This window comes from Heptranchias perlo, chromosome 42 (genome assembly GCF_035084215.1).
Source record: "Heptranchias perlo isolate sHepPer1 chromosome 42, sHepPer1.hap1, whole genome shotgun sequence".
Lineage (NCBI taxonomy): Eukaryota > Metazoa > Chordata > Chondrichthyes > Hexanchiformes > Hexanchidae > Heptranchias > Heptranchias perlo.
This window is the reverse complement of record NC_090366.1, coordinates 11,798,038-11,816,260: the sequence shown is the minus strand read 5'-3', so window position 1 is coordinate 11,816,260 and position 18,223 is coordinate 11,798,038. Positions and strand designations below refer to the sequence as shown.

Below are 18,223 nucleotides of genomic sequence, written 5' to 3'. Positions count from 1 at the left end.
TGTGTGTGAGTCTGTGTGTGTGTGTGCGTCTGTGTGTGTGTGCGTCTGTGTGTGTGTGAGTCTGTGTGTGTGTGAGTCTGTGTGTGAGTCTGTGTGTGTGCGTCTGTGTGTGTGTGAGTGTGTGTGTGTCTGTGTGTGAGTCTGTGTGTGTGTGTGTGTGTGTGAGTCTGTGTGTGTGTGTGTGTGTGTGAGTCTGTGTGTGTGTGTGTGTGTGTGAGTCTGTGTGTGTGTGTGTGAGTCTGTGTGAGTCTGTGTGTGTGTGTGTGTGAGTGTGAGTGTGAGTGTGAGTGTGAGTGTGTGTGAGTGTGAGTGAGTGTGTGTGTGTGAGTGTGAGTATGCGTGTGTCTCAGTATTAACTCAGTGTAAGTGTAAGTTAGAATCTGAACACAGTGCAGCCGTCCCTGTGACGAGGGTTGGTGTTTGGGACCAGGGGAAGTCATGCAGTGATGGAGCAGCTGGTTTTAAAGGAACATGCACCTTCCAGACTGGATTCACCAATAATACAAACAAAGTTTGCAACTTCCCTCATCTATTTAGTTCTTCACTTCCTGCCTCAGATCACTATTGATGTCCATTCTGCATAGACAGGGTGTGGATTAGATAATGCAATCTAGTTAAACTTCCTTATTCAAAATGGCCATCAGATCATAAACCCATCACTAACTATCACTTTAACTGGGACAGAAGTAATTGTAAGGCAGCTAACAGTCAGGGTGAAGTGGATTCAGTGCTGGAACCCATTGTAGATGCGATCTGTATACGGCGGACTGTGCAAAAAGTGTTTTCAAGCAAAATAAGGAATCGTTCGAGCCCCCACTCCAGAGACTTGAGCCCCATAACCCAGGCCTGACATTCCCAGCGCCCAGTACTGAGGGAGTGCCGCACTGTCGGAGGTGCCGTCTTTCAGATGAGACCTTAAAACGAGGCCCCCGTCTGCCCTCTCAGGTGGGACGTAAAAGATCCCACGGCCACTATTGGAAGAAGAGCAGGGGGGGGGAGTTCTCCCCGGTGTCCTGGGGCCGATATTTATCCCTCAGACGATCTGGTCATTCATCACCTCGCTGTTTGTGGGATCTTGCTGTGCGCAAATTGGCTGCCGCGTTTCCTACAGCGACCACACTTCAAAAAATACTTCATTGGCTGTGAAGCGCTTTGGGACATCCTGAGGTCATGCAAAGGCGCTATATAAATGCAGGTCTTTCTTTCTAAGTCCTGATCGGGAGCCTTGTCTGGCGGGAGCCCGCATCAGAAACTTGGACGTGTGATTTTTTTTTTTCTGCCTCTAAGACTCACCGAGCCGGGGGGAGAACAGCGGGCAAACCGAGCGCAGGCAACTCACCTTTGACCTTGTTGCGAAGCGCTCGCTTTCGTGTCTCAGCGAGTGGCCGATCTTTTGATGGAGTCAGGGGGCCGTGGACTTGGAGATTGCACATTTCGACACTAATTTATTGATATTTTATAATCACCTCTTTATGAAATAGTTTCCACAAACAACCACCGTTTGGAATGATTTATTGCCCCTCTGCATTCTGGGCGCCCAGCCAGTCTGCGGAGTGTTCTGGAAGCTTTGGCAGATGTTTCTCAAGGTGAAACTCTCCATCGACGGAAGGCTGGCTTGGTGGCACGCCGTCTCTCTCTCTCCCACCCTGCGAGTCAGATAGGTCGTGGGTTTGAGCCCCAGTCCAGAGGCCTGAGCACGTCATCCAGGCCCATCCTCCCAGGGCAGTGCCGTCTCTCCGAGGCGCGGGTGGGTGGCTTATGAGCCCATGGTGGGGCTGCTTCTTTGTCAGCGGTGCTGTCTTTCGAATGAGATGTCTCAATGTGTGGGAGAGGGAACGTGGGAAGGGCAAAATAAGGAAAGACATTGCATTTATATAGCGCCTTTCACAACCTCAGGATGTCCCGAAGTGTTTTACAGCCAATGAAGTACTTTTTTTGAAGTGTAGTCACTGTTGTAATGTAGGAAACCGGACAATTTGCGCACAGCAAGATCCCACAAACAGCTATTGACCAGATCATCTGTTTGCAATGATGTTGGTTGAGGGATAAATACTGGCCCCGGGGAGAACTCCCCCCTGCTCTTCTTCCAATAGCGGCCCGTGGGATCTTTTACGTCCCACCTCGAGAGGGGCAGACTGGGGGGGGCCCCTCGGTTTAACGTCTCATCCGAAAGGCAGCACCTCCGACGGTGCTGCACTCCCTCGGTACCGGGCACTGGGGAGTGTCGGCCTGGGTTATGGGGCTCGAGTCTCGGGAGTGGGGGCTCGAACCCATGACCATTTTGGCCCAGAGGCGAGAGAGAGAGAGAGAGAGAGAGTGCCCTCCACCGGGCCATGACTGACACCAAGTGAGACCACAGCCCAACCAAAGTGCGAAATGACACCCAGCGGTACATGGGTGCCTCGGTGGTGGTGTTGAAGAGTTTTCTCGGTGCAGTGAACTATATTAAACTGTTCCCCACACCTTGTGAACAGGCGCATCTGTTTATCATGACCTCAGATTAGCTATCGTTCTCTCTTCTCTAATGGCCCTCTCACTTTCAGAAAATCACCTCTAATTATTCACATTCTGCCCAAATGATGCAAGTTTGCCGAGATAAGGGGCCGATCGGCAGACTATAAATATTGGAGGCTCTCTCCGTTTTCTCCTCGGAGTGTGGAATCATTCTAATTCAAAATGTTGATCCTCATTCTCTCTCTGCTTCTGGGAGTCGCTGGTAATATCCATTTTATTTTCTGCGATCTCATAAGACTGTCGGAATTTCTCTGTTCCCTCTTCGCTCCCTTTTGGCGTCGAGAGATGGTTTCCATTTGTTGCAGGGGGTTGGGGTTAGGGAGACCAGAACTAGGAGGCTTTAAATATAAGATAGTCGCTGATAAATCCAATCGGGAATTCGGGAGAAACTTCTTTACCCAGAGAGTGGTGAGAATGTGGAACTCGCTCCCATAAGGAGTAGTTGAGGTGAATAGTGTAGATGGATTTAAGGGGAAGCTGGATAAACACATGAGGGAGAAAGGAATAGAAGGATATGCTGATAGGGTGAGATGAAGTAGGGAGGGAGGAGCATAAACACCGGGATAGACCAGATGGGCCGAATGGCCTGTTTCTGTGCTGTAAATTCACTGTCTGAATCTCTGTTTTCTTCACTCTCTTGCAAGCTTGGCTCAGTGAGCAGCCCACTTTGCCCCCTGAATCAGAAGGTTGCCAGCTCGAGTCTAACTAGGAGACCTGGCAACTTTCTCGCCTTGTGGAATAATCTACCGTGCATTAGAGCTGTCTTCAGAATTTCTCATTCCTTGCTTGATATCTTCTTATTCCTTTCACTAAACAAGCTGATCATTTGACGGGCAGACGTTCAGATGATACCAAACTAGAAAGAGCAGGTCAAACCTGACGAGGGGGCCAGGCACCTACAGAATGAGTTGGACAATATATGTAAACAGGCAGGTGACATCTAACACAGGGAAAGTGTAACACGTACTGGGCATTGGGAGGAGATATGAGCAACACATGGAGACCAGGAGTGGGTGTTGAAATGGGTAAGGATGTGGCCGTGACAGATCACTGTGCTCGCTGACCGACATTGGCTCCCGTTTCCGGCAATTTGAAATTCTCATCCCTGTGTTCCAATCCCTCCATCGCTCCTCGGGGCCGTTTTTACTACGTTAAAGGCGCTATATAAATGCAAATTGTGGTTGGCGATCAACAAAGCCAATAACGGGGCTCACCAGATAGGTAGGCCAATGTTCTCGGACGTGTTGTCTCCTGTGTAGTCCACTGTGTGGTTTTCCAATTGCAGCTGCGTTCTCTGGCGATGAGAAAATTGTTGGAGGTTACCAATGCGCACTCCATAGCGTCCCCTGGCAGGTTTCAATCAACATCGGCTACCATGCGTGTGGGGGCTCCCTCATCAATGACCGATGGGTCGTTTCTGCTGCTCACTGCTGGTACTAGTAAGTACACCCCTCTCCTACTTGCTGCTTCTGCCAGACGCGACAGTGAGGCGGGGGAGGGCTTGGGCGGAGTGAGGCGGGGGAGGGCTTGGGCGGAGTGAGGCGGGGGAGGGCTTGGGCGGAGTGAGGCGGGGGAGGGCTTGTTAACGATGAGCTCTTACTTTATGTACTGCACCCGGTCCTGGATTACTACAGAAAGATGGACTGGAGAAGGTGCAAAAAAAAAAGATTCACAAGGATGATACCAGGACTGAGAGGTTATAACTATCAGGAAAGGCTGAACAGGCTGGGGGTCTTTTCTCTAGAAAAGGGAAGGCCGAGGGGTGACCTGATCGAGGTCTTTAAGATTATGAAAGGGGTTTGATAGGGTAGACGTAGAGAAGATGTCTCCACTTGTGGGGGAGACCAGAACTAGGGGGCCATAAATATAAGATAGTCACTAATAAATCCAATAGGGAATTCAGGAGAAACTTCTTTACCCAGAGAGTGGTGAGAATGTGGAACTCACTCCCACAAGGAGTAGTTGAGGTGAATAGTGTAGATGGATTTAAGGGGAAGCTGGATAAACACATGAGGGAGAAAGGAATAGAAGGATATGGGGATAGGGTGAGATGAAGTAGGGAGGGAGGAGGCTCGTGTGGAGCATAAACACCGGCATGGACCAGTTGGGCCGAATGGCCTATTTCTGCGCTGTAAATCCTATGTACAGTGTACAGTCTTGCAGAGATCCTTTGGCTCGGTGGGAGCATTCCCGCCTCTGAATCTAGAAGGTGAAGGGCTCGATCCCCGCTCCGGCCAGTGATCGGTTGATATTCAGCGGGATACTCACATCCAGTGGGAGTGGGTGGCCCCCCTCCTCATTGTATGGACAACCCCCCCACCTACCATATCGGACTGACCCCCCCACATATCGGTGATATAAAGCTGTAAGGAGCAGTCACGTCATGGCCTGTCGGATTGTCAGCCAGCCTGCGAATCCTCCCGCTATTCTCCAAGGGAAGAGAACCATTGCAATAAGTTTAATGCAAATGAAGCACTTTCAGATTTCCCTCGCAAAGTAACACTTTGGGATGCAGCAGATGAGTAATTGGAGACATGGCATGTGGTTAAGAGTAGCAATGCTCGGGAGGAACAGGTGACTCCCAAACCCCCGGGGGTTCTCCTCGCCTCACGTCTGGGTCTGTCATAGGCCGACAGATAGAGATTAACTAATAACGATGAGTCAACAACTCCACCATCGTTGTGTCATACGAGTACCAGAGGGCGAATGAGATGGACTCTGGTATCTTCCCGCGCAGCAGTTCTGCCTCGATTATTCTGTTTTTCTTTCTCTCCTTGAAGTTCGGCAGGGGTTAAATTAAACTAATCCTTTCCTGTGCCCAATTCCGCACCTAAAGCCCCAGCAGGATGGTGATTGCCTTGGGAGACCCTGATTGGAACGTATTTGATGGCACAGAGCAATTCCTGCATGTGGAGAACGCCTTCTGGCATGATAAGTACAGCTACTACACCCTGGACCACGACATCATGCTGATAAAGCTGGCAGAGCCCTGCATCCTAAACGACTACATAAAGCCCGTGACGCTCCCGGTCGATTGTGCTCCCGAAGGGTCAATGTGTGTGGTGTCCGGCTATGGCAATCTCCTGAGCAGCGGAAGTAAGTGGTTTTCAAGGTATGAAAGGTAACCCAGGCCCCCACCCACCGCGCAAAACCACGACCGCGGCCCGGGGTGGGGGGAGCTGCCTATTCGACTGTGAAGGGCCTCGCGACCTGCCCGGGTCTGATCGCACCACCGTGGCGTTCGTGCTGTCGTCCCGAGCTGTCGAATCGCACCGCCCAGGAGGAGGCCATTCGGGCCATCGGGCCTGTGCCGGCTCTTTGAAAGAGCTGTCCAATTAGTCCCACCTTTCCCCCCCCCCTGCTCTTTCCCCCGTAGCCCTGCAAATTTTTCCTCTTTCATGTATTTATCCAATTGAAAGTTATTATTGAATCTGCTTCCACCGCCCTTTCAGGCAGCGCATTCCAGATCAGAACAACTCGCTGCGTTAAAAAAATATCCCCTCATCTCCCCCTCTGGTTCTTTTACCAATTAGCTTAAATCTGTGTCCTCTGGTTACCGACCCTCCTGCCACTGGAACGAGTTCATCCTTACCTACGCGATCAAAACCCCTTCATGATTTCGAACGCCTCTATTAAATCTCCCCTTAACCTCCCAGTGCCGGTACTGAGGGAGTGCCGCACTGTCGGAGGGTCAGTACTGAGGGAGCGCCGCACTGTCGGAGGGTCAGTACTGAGGGAGCGCCGCACTGTCGGAGGGTCAGGACTGAGGGAGCGCCGCACTGTCGGAGGGTCAGTACTGAGGGAGCGCTGCACTGTCGGAGGGTCAGTACTGAGGGAGCGCCGCACTGTCGGAGGGTCAGTACTGAGGGAGCGCCGCACTGTCGGAGGGTCAGTACTGAGGGAGCGCTGCGCTGTCGGAGGGTCAGTACTGAGGGAGCGCCGCACTGTCGGAGGGTCAGGACTGAGGGAGCGCCGCACTGTCGGAGGGTCAGTACTGAGGGAGCGCCGCACTGTCGGAGGGTCAGTACTGAGGGAGCGCCGCACTGTCGGAGGGTCGGTCCTGAGGGAGCGCCGCACTGTCGGAGGGTCAGTACTGAGGGAGCGCTGCACTGTCGGAGGGTCGGTCCTGAGGGAGCGCCGCACTGTCGGAGGGACAGTACTGAGGGAGCGCCGCACTGTCGGAGGGTCGGTACTGAGGGAGCGCCGCACTGTCGGAGGGTCAGTACTGAGGGAGCGCCGCACTGTCGGAGGGTCAGTACTGAGGGAGCGCCGCACTGTCGGAGGGTCAGTACTGAGGGAGCGCCGCACTGTCGGAGATGCCGCCTTTCGGATGAGACCTTAAAACCGAGGCCCCGTCTGCCCCTCTCGGGTGGACGTAAAAGATCCCAAGGCCGCTACTGGAAGAAGAGCTCTCCCCGGGTGTCCTGCTCCAACATTAATCCCTCAACCGGCATCTAACAGCAACAGATGATCCTGGTCATCGTGTCGCTGTTTGTGGGATCTTGCTGTGCGCAAATTGGCTGCCGCGTTTCCTACATTGCAACAGTGAGTGGCTGTAAGGTGCTTTGGGGCGTCCTGAGGTGGTGAAAGATGCTGTAGAAATGCGAGTCCTTTCGTTCTAACCGTGATTATCTGCCTCCGTTTCTGTTTCAGCCCAATACCCAAACAATTTGCAATGTGTTGATGTTCCAATATTGAGTTCCACAGTCTGCGAAGCCTCGTACCCCGGGATGATAACCAGCACCATGATGTGTGCCGGCTACACACAAGGGGGCAAGGATGCCTGCCAGGTAGGCCAGTTCTCTCGTCTCCCCACAGTTGGCTGCGGCCCTTGCTTTGCTTCTGTCGGTCGGTCGGCCTGAATCCCGGCCCACCTTGGCTCCCGTCCGGGGGGCAGGGCGGAGGGGAAGGTGGTCGGGGGGGTGGGGGTGTGCTCTCTGAGCGGGAGCTGGGAGACGAGATAGGGGAGACGGACTGACATCACGGTCGAAGAGCGAGGGTCGGAGAAGGGCTTAGAGGGCGGGGAGAGGTTTGGCAAAAGGGGGGAGGGGTTTGCATGGAATTAAATAGAGTTTGTAGGACAGAAACAGGCCACTCGGCCCAACTGGTCTATCCCGGTGTTTATGCTCCACACGAGCCTCCTCCCTCCCTACTCCATCTCACCCTATCCCCATATCCTTCTATTCCTCTCTCCCTCATGTGTTTATCCAGCTTCCCCTTAAATCCATCTACACTATTCACCTCAACTACTCCTTGTGGGAGCGAGTTCCACATTCTCACCACTCTCTGGGTAAAGAAGTTTCTCCTGAATTCCCTATTGGACTTATTAGTGACTATCTTATATTTATGGCCCCCTAGTTCTGGTCTCCCCCACAAGTGGAAACATCTTCTCTACGTCTACCCTATCGAACCCCTTCATAATCTTAAAGACCTCTATCAGGTCACCCCTCAGCCTTCTCCTTTCTAGAGAAAAGACCCCCAGCCTGTTCAGTCTTTCCTGATAGTTATAACCTCTCAATTCTGGTATCATCCTTGTGAATCTTTTTTGCACCTTCTCCAATGCCTCTACATTCCTTTTCATAATATGGAGACCAGAACTGTGCAGAGTTTAGAGATCCCAAAGTTTGAGAGATCGGAGTGAAATTTACTCTGCTCCCTAAATCCAAATCGGGAACGCTGAGACCTATCAGGACGGGAATTTTGAGATAAATGCAAATTAATGGGAAGGAGGATTGAAAACTCGACATGGGGATAACATTCCCAGTTTAGCTGACAAGTAATCCCGATTACAACCAGTAAGCATTGGAAAACCTCAAGAATTCTGGGCGCTGGGTTTGTCCCTTGAAATTGACCCATTCGGAGAGTGACTTCAGAGTGACCTCAACTATAGTCAGGTTCTCAACCAATTAAATTCCTCTCCTGTACTTATAGAACCAGAGTTTTAGTGTAGAAGGATGTCCTAAAGTGTTTCTTCGGGGAGAGGGGATGGAAAGTAGCCTTTATGGGATGTTAGGAGAGGCAGGAATAAGCTTAGGTCAAGAGGTGGGCTTTTGAGGAGGTTTCGAAGGGAGTGAGAGAGACAGAGAGAAAGAGGGAAAGAGAAATAGAGGAAGAGACTGAAAGAGCGAGAGAACGAGAGAGGGGACTAGAAATAGAGAAGGTGCGAGAGGGAGAGAGAGAAAGAGGGAGAGAGCGAGGGACAGGGAGAGGGAGAGGGAAGGAGAGAGGGAGGGAGAGTGAGAAAGAGAGGGAGGGAAGGAGAAATGGAGAAAGAGGGAGTGAGAGAAAAAGAAACGGAAAGAGAGAAATGGAGAGCGAGAAAGAGAAAGAGAGAAAGTAAAAGAGAGAAGGGAGAGAAAGGGAGAGAGCAAGAGAGAGAGAATAAGAGAGAAAGAGAGTAGCAGAGAGAGAGGTGGAGAGGTTTGGGGAGGGAGTTAAACATAGAAACATAGAAAATAGAATCATAGAATCATAGAATCATAGAAGTTACAACATGGAAACAGGCCCTTCGGCCCAACATGTCCATGTCGCCCAGTTTATACCACTAAGCTAGTCCCAATTGCCTGCACTTGGCCCATATCCCTCGATACCCATCTTACCCATGTAACTGTCCAAATGCTTTTTAAAAGACAAAATTGTACCCGCCTCTACTACTGCCTCTGGCAGCTCGTTCCAGACACTCACCACCCTTTGAGTGAAAAAATTGCCCCTCTGGACCCTTTTGTATCTCTCCCCTCTCACCTTAAATCTATGTCCCCTCGTTATAGACTCCCCTACCTTTGGGAAAAGATTTTGACTATCTACCTTATCTATGCCCCTCATTATTTTATAGACTTCTATAAGATCACCCCTAAACCTCCTACTCTCCAGGGAAAAAAGTCCCAGTCTGTCTAACCTCTCCCTGTAAGTCAAACCATCAAGTCCCGGTAGCATCCTCGTAAATCTTTTCTGCACTCTTTCTAGTTTAATAATATCCTTTCTATAATAGGGTGACCAGAACTGTACACAGTACTCCAAGTGTGGCCTCACCAATGCCCTGTACAACTTCAACAAGACATCCCAACTCCTGCATTCAATAGGAGCAAGAGTAGGCCATTCGGCCCTTCGGGCCTGCCCCATTCAAAATGATCATGGCTGATCGCCTAACTCACTACCCTGTTCCCGCTTTTTCCCCATATCCCTTGATCCCTTTAGCATTAAGAAATATATCTACCTCCTTCTTAATGACTCGGCCTCCGCTGCCTCCTGCGGTAGAGAATTCCACAGGTTCACCACCCTCTGAGCGAAGAAATTTCTCCTCATCTCGGTTCCAACAAAGAGGGCCCGAGATGGGAAGGCTTATGCTACCCACGATGCAGGGGGTACAGGAAGTTGGGGAGGGGGGTGGTGGGATGCACAGTCGGAGGTCACGGCGGGGAGGGAGGGGGCGGGGTTAAAGGTGGAGAAGGTCGCGGAGGCAGAGGGAGACGAGGCCGCGGAGGGGAATTTGTAGATGTGTTGTGTGGGGGGAATGGGGGCAGGACGCCAGCTGAGGTCAGCGAGGGTCGAGCTGGTTCAATTCTCGTGAGAGCAAGACGCTCGGCCTTGACGTCAGACGGTCGTTCAACGTTTGTTCCCTTGCCAACACAGGGAGATTCTGGCGGCCCTCTGGTGTGCAATGGGGTCCTCGAAGGGATCGTCTCCTGGGGTTACGGGTGTGCCGAGCAGAATTACCCAGGTGTCTACACCAAAGTCTGCACCTTGACGAATTGGATCTACACCACCATCGCCAACAACTAAACGCCAAGCGGCCACGTTTACTCCCGCGGTGAAAGGGATGGGTTCAGATTTCGGCCGACGTTTTCCGGAAATGATAATAGTCTAGATCGCAATAAAGAACTCACAATTGCATTTACTGTGTTCTACCTGTCGAATTGCCTGCCTTCAAACGCGGGATTTTCCCACGTATCATAGTGTCGTAGTAAGTACAGCACAGAGGGAGGCCGTTCGGCCCATCGTGCCTGTGCCGGCTCTTTGAAAGAGCGATCCAATTAGTCCCACTCCCCCCCTCCCCCCCCTGCTCTTTCCCCGTCGCCCTGCGAATTTTTTCCCTTCAAGTATTTATCCGATTCCCCTTTTGAAAGTTATTATTGAATCTGCTCCCACCGCCCATTCAGGCAGCGTCTTACAACGCGCTGCGTCAAAAAATGTTTCCTCATCTCCGCCTCTGGCTCTTTTGACGATCACCTTCAATCCGCGTCCTCTGGTTACCGACCCTCCTGCCCACTGGAAACAGTTTCTCCTTATTTACTCTATCAAAACCCTTCATGGTTTTAAACGCCTCTATCAAATCTCCCCTCTGTTCTGAGGAGAACAATCCCAGCTCCTCCAGTCTCTCCACACAACTGGAGTTACTGACTTTCCCTTGTGGGAGATGGGGAATGATTCACCTTAAAATGTACCCTTAACACGCACAGTATTAGAACTCGTGGAAATTAAGTTGTTTAATTTACTGTACGCATTCTATATTTAACTATAATTAAATAGTTAAATAAATAAATATTCAGAGTAATTAATTATTAATTATTTTGAATTCAAGCTAAAATCCATCTACTAAATATAATCTAGATCTTACATGCTTCTATTAATTCTGGAATTAAATTACTACTAACAAATAAATAAATAAAAACTAGAAATGGCAGTACAGGTTGTGTGTCGGGACTGCAGGAGTTTGTGCACACGAGACTGTCCCAGAACGCCACATCGGCAGAAAATGTCTCTGCCTTGAGACACTCTGAGCTGGAGTGCGAGTTAGAGACACATAGCAGAGGGGGGAGGAATTTCTGGATAGTTTTCTCCAGAGTACAGTAACACCTCAGAGGAAAGCACAGGTACAGGAAGGGGAGAGTGCGACAGTTAGTCAATGGGGAAGGGGAGCCAGAAGGTGGTCCCGCAGACACTGGTCCTATCCAACAGGTAGATACCTGTGGACAGCCAGAATGCGAACAATTAAATATTACAGGGTGTAACGTATTTAGAAATTATCGGGAAGGAAGAAGAGGGTGGAGTAACTGTATTAATTAGAGACAACATAATGGCAGTAGAAAGAAGGGACATAATTAACAGACATAGAAACAGAATGAAGATGGATTGAGACAAAGTGAAGAGATAGATCACGTTAATAGGGATATTCGACACACCACCTAATCGTGGAGGGGAAGTAGAGGGTGAAATATGTAGACAAATCCATGAAATGAGTAAAAAAACATTGAATAATAATCATGGGGAATTTCAACTATCCCCAAACAAACTGGCAAGAAGAGGTAATGAACGGGGAAGGGGGAATGGAGTTTTTACAATGTGGACAGGTCTCCTTTCTTACCCAGTATGTGAGAAGCCCAACAAGAGAGGAAATGGGGAATGAACCAGAGCAGATAAGAGAAGTAAGGGTAGGGGAACATCTAGGCAATAGCGATCATAATATAATAAGTTTTAAAATAATGATTGGGAAAGACGTAAGTAAGACAAAGACCAAAGTAACAGAATGGAAAAAAAGCTAATTTTTGAAGAGTTGAGAATGGAACTGGGGAAGGCAAATGGGGGATAAAATTTGACAGTCAACGAGATAGAACAGCAATGGGAAATATTTAAAATGGTGGTCAACAGAGTTCAGGAGAGATATATTCCTCTAAAAAACAAGGGACAAACTAGCCAATAATGAATAAAGAGATAAGGGTAAAATTGAAACGAAAGAAAAAGGCATACTCTAAGTAAATGGACAATAAAGGAGAGGATGACAAAAAGGGAATATGAAGAGGGTAGGAAAGAAATCAAAAAACAATTAGGAAGGCAAGGAGGAATTACAAAATTAAATTATGAAGGAATATAAAAAGAAATCAACAGACACACGAATAACAAAAGAAAAATCAGGATGGGGAAAGGGCCACTAAGGGATGCACAAAATAAACTCACAGTTAATGACAGCGAAATGGCAGAAATATTGAATAATTACTTTGCCTCAGTACTTATGAGGGAGAGTAACAAGGTGAGCGTGACATTAGAAGAAGAGATCAAAAAAGATATAACGACATTTAAGATAGAAAGAGGAGATAATTGATAAACTAATCAAACTTAGGGAGGGTAAAACCCCTGGTCCAGATGGATTGCATCCACGAATATTAAAATAAGTTCGAGAAGAGAGAGCAGAGGCACTATTACATATATATAAACATTCATTAGAAGAGGGAATAGTCCCAGAGGACTGGCGGACAGTTAATGTGATTCCCATATTAAAAAAGGGAGATAGAACAAGTCCAAGGAACTATAGACCAGTTCGGTTAATATTGGTGATGGGAAAGGTAATGGAATCTTTACTCAAAGATGTAATAGAAAAACATCTATAAACCAAAAATATAATAAAGATTGGTCAGCATGGATTTCAAAAGGGAATGTCATGCTTGGCCAACCTTATTGAATTCTTTGAAGGAGTAACAGAAAGAGTAGACAAGGGCATTGTAGTAGATGCAATCTATTTGGATTTTCAAACGGCCTTCGATTAGGTACCGCATTGTAGACTCACGGCTAAGGTCAGAGGGTGCGGGGTCAGAGGACAGGGAGCAGAATGGACAGCAAACAGGCTACAGAACAGAAAACAGGGAGTAGGGGTTAAGGGTGGCCTCTCAGACTGGCAAAAGGTGGGAAGTGGAGTTCCACAGGGATCGGGGCTGGGACCACTGCCGTTCACCATTTCCATCAACGATTTGGACTCGGGAATCGGAAATTTCAAAATCTGCGGACGACACTAAATTGGGGGATGTAGTTAATACAAAGGAAGAATGCATCAAAATACAAGAGGGCATTAATAAACTTACAGAATGGGTGTGTAATTGGCAAATGAACTTCAATATTGATAAGTGTGAGGTGGGACATTTTGGTAGGAGGAATAAGGAGGCCTCATACTGCTCGGATAATAAGAGTCTAAATGGGGCAGAGGAGCAGAGGGATCTGGGGGTACAGATACACAAATCACTAAAAGTAGCGACGCAGGTTAATAAGGCAATAGAACAGGCAAACCAAGCACTGAGGCTCATTTCTACAGGGATAGAATTGAAAAGCAGAGAAGTTATGTTAAACTTGTATAGAACCTTGGTTAGACCACACTTGGAGCACTGGGCACAGTTCTGGTCTCCATATTATAAAAAGGATATAGAGGCACTGGAGAAGGTACAAAAAAGATTACTAGGATGATACCAGAACTGAGAGGTTATAACTATCAGGAAAGGGTGAACAGGCTGGGGCTCTTTTCTCTAGAAAAGAGAAGGTTGAGGGGTGACCTGATAGAGGTCTTTAAAATTATGAAAGGGTTCGATAGGGTAGACGGAGAGAAGACGTTTTCACTTGTGGGGGAGACCAGAACTAGGGGGCCATAAATATAAGATAGTCACTAATAAATCCAATAGGGAATTCAGGAGAAACTTCTTTACCCAGAGAGTGGTGAGAATGTGGAACTCGCTCCCACAAGGAGTAGTTGAGGTGAATAGTGTAGATGGATTTAAGGGGAAGCTGGATAAACACATGAGGGAGAAAGGAATAGAAGGATATGGTGAGAGGGTGAGATGAAGTAGGGAGGGAGGAGGCTCGTGTGGATAGACCAGTTGGGCCGAATGACCTGTTTCTGTGCTGTAGACTTGATGTAACTCAATGTAAGTTGATGTAACAAGGAAAATAAGCAGGAAGTCAAGATCAAACTGGAAAATGAAGGAAGAGAGAGAGAGAATGGGAGAGAGATGGAGGCAAAGAGAGAGAGAGAGAGAAAAGGAAAGAGAGAGAGAACAAGAGAGAGAGAGAGATGGTTATGGCCATGAAAGAAAGAAACAAAGAACTTTCTCGACCTCAGGATGTCCCAAAGTGCTTTAGTCAGTCAAATACTTTTGAAGTGTAGTCACTGTTGTAATGTAGGAAACGCGGCAGCCAACTTGTGCACAGCAAGATCCCACAAACAGCAATGTGATAAAAGACCAGATCATCTGTTTTTTTATTGATGTTGGTTGAGGGATAAATACTGGCCCCAGGACACCGGGGAGAACTCCCCCCTCTCTTCTTTGAAATAGTGGCCGTGGGATCTTTTACATCCACCTGAGAGGGGCAGACGGGGGGCTCCGGTTTAACGTCCCATCCGAAAGACGGCACCTCCGACAGTGCAGCACTCTCTCGGTACTGGGCACCGGGGAGTGTCGGCCTGGATTATGGGGCTCGAGTCTCCGGAGTGGGGGCTCGAACCCACGACCTTCTGACTCAGAGGCGAGAGAGAGAGAGAGAGACCCACTGAGTCACGGCTATCACCGATCATAACAACAGTTATTGCTCTAGAAAGGAATTTGGAGTGTTTTGAGATGCACCTGAGAGGCACGGTACAGTGCTACACACACACAATACTTTGACCAACAAAATGATAGTCGTTTCACCAATGGTCTTTCAAAAGTAAGGTAATTTTATTGATTGTTGGATTCTGATCATGAGGAACACTTGTGAACTGAATGATTCCTAGTTACGCTCCATTGTGTTCCTGATCCAGGAAATGTAGTTACAGACTTTAGTGTAGACGCCAGGAAAATTCCTCTGGGCACATCCACTTCCCCACGAGACAATTCCTTCCAGCTTTCCATCGCAAACCACCGGGCCGCCTGAATCCCCCTGAGAGTGAGGAGATGTGCACCAAATAAGAACACGAGGGATACTGAAATGGGGAAGCTGGCCCCTAGCATGGCCCAGGGAGAATCTGTCCTCTCCTTGAGTCCATGCATGGCATGTAGGCCGGAAATTCGGGCCATGCGATCATGCAAAGGGCTGGTATTTATGTGTCAGCTGGACAGAGCTCTGGTCAGACACCCTCTGGAGATACTGGGTTCAGTTCTGGGGCCCGCACCTCAGGAAGGAGATATTGGCCCTCGGAGGGGGTGTAGCCTAGATTCACCAGAATGATACCCGGGGCTAAAAGGGTTAAATTACGAGGACAGGTTGCACAGACTAGGCTTGTATTCCCTCGAGTGTAGAAGATTAAGGGGTGATCTAATCGAGGTGTTTAAGATGATTAAAGGATTCGATAGGGTCGATAGAGAGAAACTATTTCCTCTGGTGGGGGGAGTCCAGAACAAGGGGGCAGAACCTTAAAATTAGAGCCTGGCCGTTCAGGGGTGATGTCGGGAAGCACTTCTTCACACAAAGAGGAGTGGGAATCTGGAACTCTCTCCCCCAAAAAGGCTGGGGGTCAATTGGAACTTTTAAGACTGAGGTCGATAGATTTTTGTTGGGTGAGGGTATCGAGGGATATGGAGCAATGGCGGACAGATGGAGTTAAGATACAGATCAGCCATGAATAATTGAATGGTGGAACAGGCTCGAGGGGCTGAATGGCCTCCTCCTGTTCCTATGTTCCCATATTACGATCAGCAGGGGTTTCTCAACACGGATGTACGAAATACACTCGGCCACCATTTTGACGGCAGGCGCTGTTTCGATGCTTCCGTTACAACAGCGGACGGGGGAACATGGCGGAGAGAGGGCGTTAGGGCGTGGGACGCCCCCAACGAGGAGCGGCGCCCGCGGGAAGCACGGGTTGGGAAATCGAGGAGCCGCAGCTCAGAGCTTTTTCCCGGCTGTTCATTATGCGCAACGGTGGCGATCCCTCGGCCCGCTCCCCCTGCGCGCGCGCCCGACCACCGAATCGGCCGTGTTGTGCGTTTACTCGCCGGTGACGCACGGCGTCATTTGAAGCCCGCAAACTCTTGCGGAAAGGTCCTGTGGACCCTTCCGTCCACCCCTCTGAGGGAAAGTAGCCAGTGAATTCCAATTACTCAAGTAAGTAAGGAAAGTAAGCATTTCACGTTAACTGTGGCCAATCAGACAAAGTTGTGATTTCAATTACGGGCAGGGGTGGGAAACGATGTTAACATTCACAGATTGACACACCGTGGAAATATTCTTCTTGTTGAACCTTTAAGGGACAGCAATTCATCGAGTTTACAGCACAGAAACAGGCCATTCGGCCCAACTTCTCCATGCCGGTGTTTATGCTCCACACGAGCCTCCTCCCTCCCTACTCCATCTCACCCTATCACCATATCCTTCTATTCCTTTCTCCCTCATGTGTTTATCCAGCTTCCCCTCAAATCCATCTACACTATTCACCTCAACTACTCCTTGTGGGAGTGAGTTCCACATTCTCACCACTCTCTGGGTAAAGAAGTTTCTCCTGAATTCCCGATTGGATTTATTAGTGACTATCTTATATTTATGACCCCTAGTTCTGGTCTCCCCCGCAAGTGGAAACATCTTCTCTACGTCTACCCTATCGAACCCTTTCAGAATCTTAAAGACCTCTATCAGGTCGCCCCTCAGCCTTCTCTTTTCTAGAGAAAAGAGCCCCAGCCTGTTCAATCTTTCCTGATCAGTATATCCTCTCAGTTCCACTATCATCCTTGTGAATTTTAACCCACTGTGAACTGATCCTGCTTCGAATCTTTTTAAGTGTTGTGCTCTTAGCATCTTGCTATGTCTCACTGCTTCTGTGTAATATTCAACCTGTAAATAAATCCAACTATTACTTTTAGCCTGCACCTTTGGTCTGAGGGCATGGGGTTTTCCACCTGTTGAAGGGGATGAGAAGCTGTGGTAGGCATCTCATATGATAGAACCATAGAATCTTACAGCACCGATGGAGGCCATTCAGCCCATCATGCCTGTGCCAGCTCTTTGAAAGACCTATCCAATTAGCCCCACTCTCCCCGCTGTTTCCCCCGTAGCCCTGCAAATTTTTCCCTTCAAGTATTTATCCAATTCCCCTTTTGAAAGTTATTATTGAATCTGCTTCCACCGCCCTTTCAGGCAGCGCATTCCAGATCAGAACAACTCGCTGCGTAAAAAAACATTCTCCTCATCTCCCCCTCTGGCTCTTTTGCCAATTATCTTAAATCTGTGTCCTCTGGTTACCGACCCTCCTGCCACTGGAAACAGTTTCTCCTTATTTACTCTATCAAAACTGTTCATGATTTTGAACACCTCGATTAAATCTCCCCTTAACCTTCTCTGCTCTGAGGAGAACAATCCCAGCTTCTCCAGTCTCTCCACATAACTGAAGTCCCTCATCCCTGGGACCATTCTGGTAAATCTCCTCTGCACCCTCTCCAAGGCCTTGACATCCTTCCTAAAGTGCGGTGCCCAGAATTGGACACAATACTCCAGCTGAGGTCCAACCAGTGTTTTACAAAGGTGTAGTATAATTCCCTTGCTTTTGTACTCTATGCCTCTATTAATAAAGCCCAGGATGCTTTTTTAACAGCCTTCTCAACTTGTCCCGCCACCTTCAAAGATTTGTATGTGTGAACCCCCAGATCTCTCTGTTCCTGCACCCCCTTTAAAATTGTACCATTCAGTTTGTATTGTTTATCCTACAAACCATAATTGGGGGTAATTGTTAACCCTGGGATCACTACAGCCATCAGGGCACATATAATGGCCCGTAGGAGATTTGGTTTTCTTCCTTATTGTCACCGTGAACACAAGATAGCAGTGTTGGGAGAAAGCCCAAACCATATACAGAACGCTCTCCTCACTGTCTTCAATTTGGTCCCTGGAACCATAAACCAGGACAATCCAATAGACTACAAATGCCACCTTGTGAAAACCTGGATTGTATCCCCCTCTGGATCTTTCTCCTTTCAATGAAAATGGG

General features: G+C 48.7%; 2 protein-coding genes across 3 annotated transcripts in view; one reads left to right on the top strand and one right to left on the bottom strand.

Moving 5' to 3' along the window:
• The first annotated feature begins 2,676 nt into the window (after positions 1-2,676).
• LOC137306200 (trypsin-like) lies at positions 2,677-10,293 on the top strand. 2 transcript variants are annotated; one of them, XM_067975293.1, is made up of 5 exons: positions 2,677-2,716; positions 3,800-3,947; positions 5,351-5,610; positions 7,168-7,304; positions 10,144-10,293. In XM_067975293.1, the coding sequence occupies exons 1-5, from the start codon at positions 2,677-2,679 to the stop codon at positions 10,291-10,293; spliced, it is 735 nt and encodes a 244-aa protein (XP_067831394.1). The 2 variants fall into 2 exon arrangements, with proteins under 2 accessions (XP_067831394.1, XP_067831393.1); XM_067975292.1 differs by having other exon boundaries at positions 3,800-3,953.
• Positions 10,294-15,036: 4,743 nt separating this feature from the next.
• The window catches only part of LOC137306144 (uncharacterized), a 29,934-nt gene continuing 26,747 nt past the window's right edge, over positions 15,037-18,223 (bottom strand). The window contains exon 12 of the mRNA XM_067975202.1: positions 15,037-15,186. Within this exon, the coding sequence (XP_067831303.1) occupies positions 15,037-15,186 (150 nt within the window). The remainder of the gene's footprint in view (positions 15,187-18,223) is intronic.

What these genes read in the sequence shown, in the direction of transcription:
- LOC137306200 (XM_067975292.1), top strand. Translation starts at nt 2,677, where the DNA reads ATGTTGATCCTCATTCTCTCTCTGCTTCTGGGAGTCGCTG. An exon ending in TCTGCTTCTGGGAGTCGCTG is followed by an intron (nt 2,717 to 3,799) that starts GTAATATCCATT and finishes TTCCAATTGCAG; the next exon opens with CTGCGTTCTCTGGCGATGAG. An exon ending in GCTGCTCACTGCTGGTACTA is followed by an intron (nt 3,954 to 5,350) that starts GTAAGTACACCC and finishes CCGCACCTAAAG; the next exon opens with CCCCAGCAGGATGGTGATTG.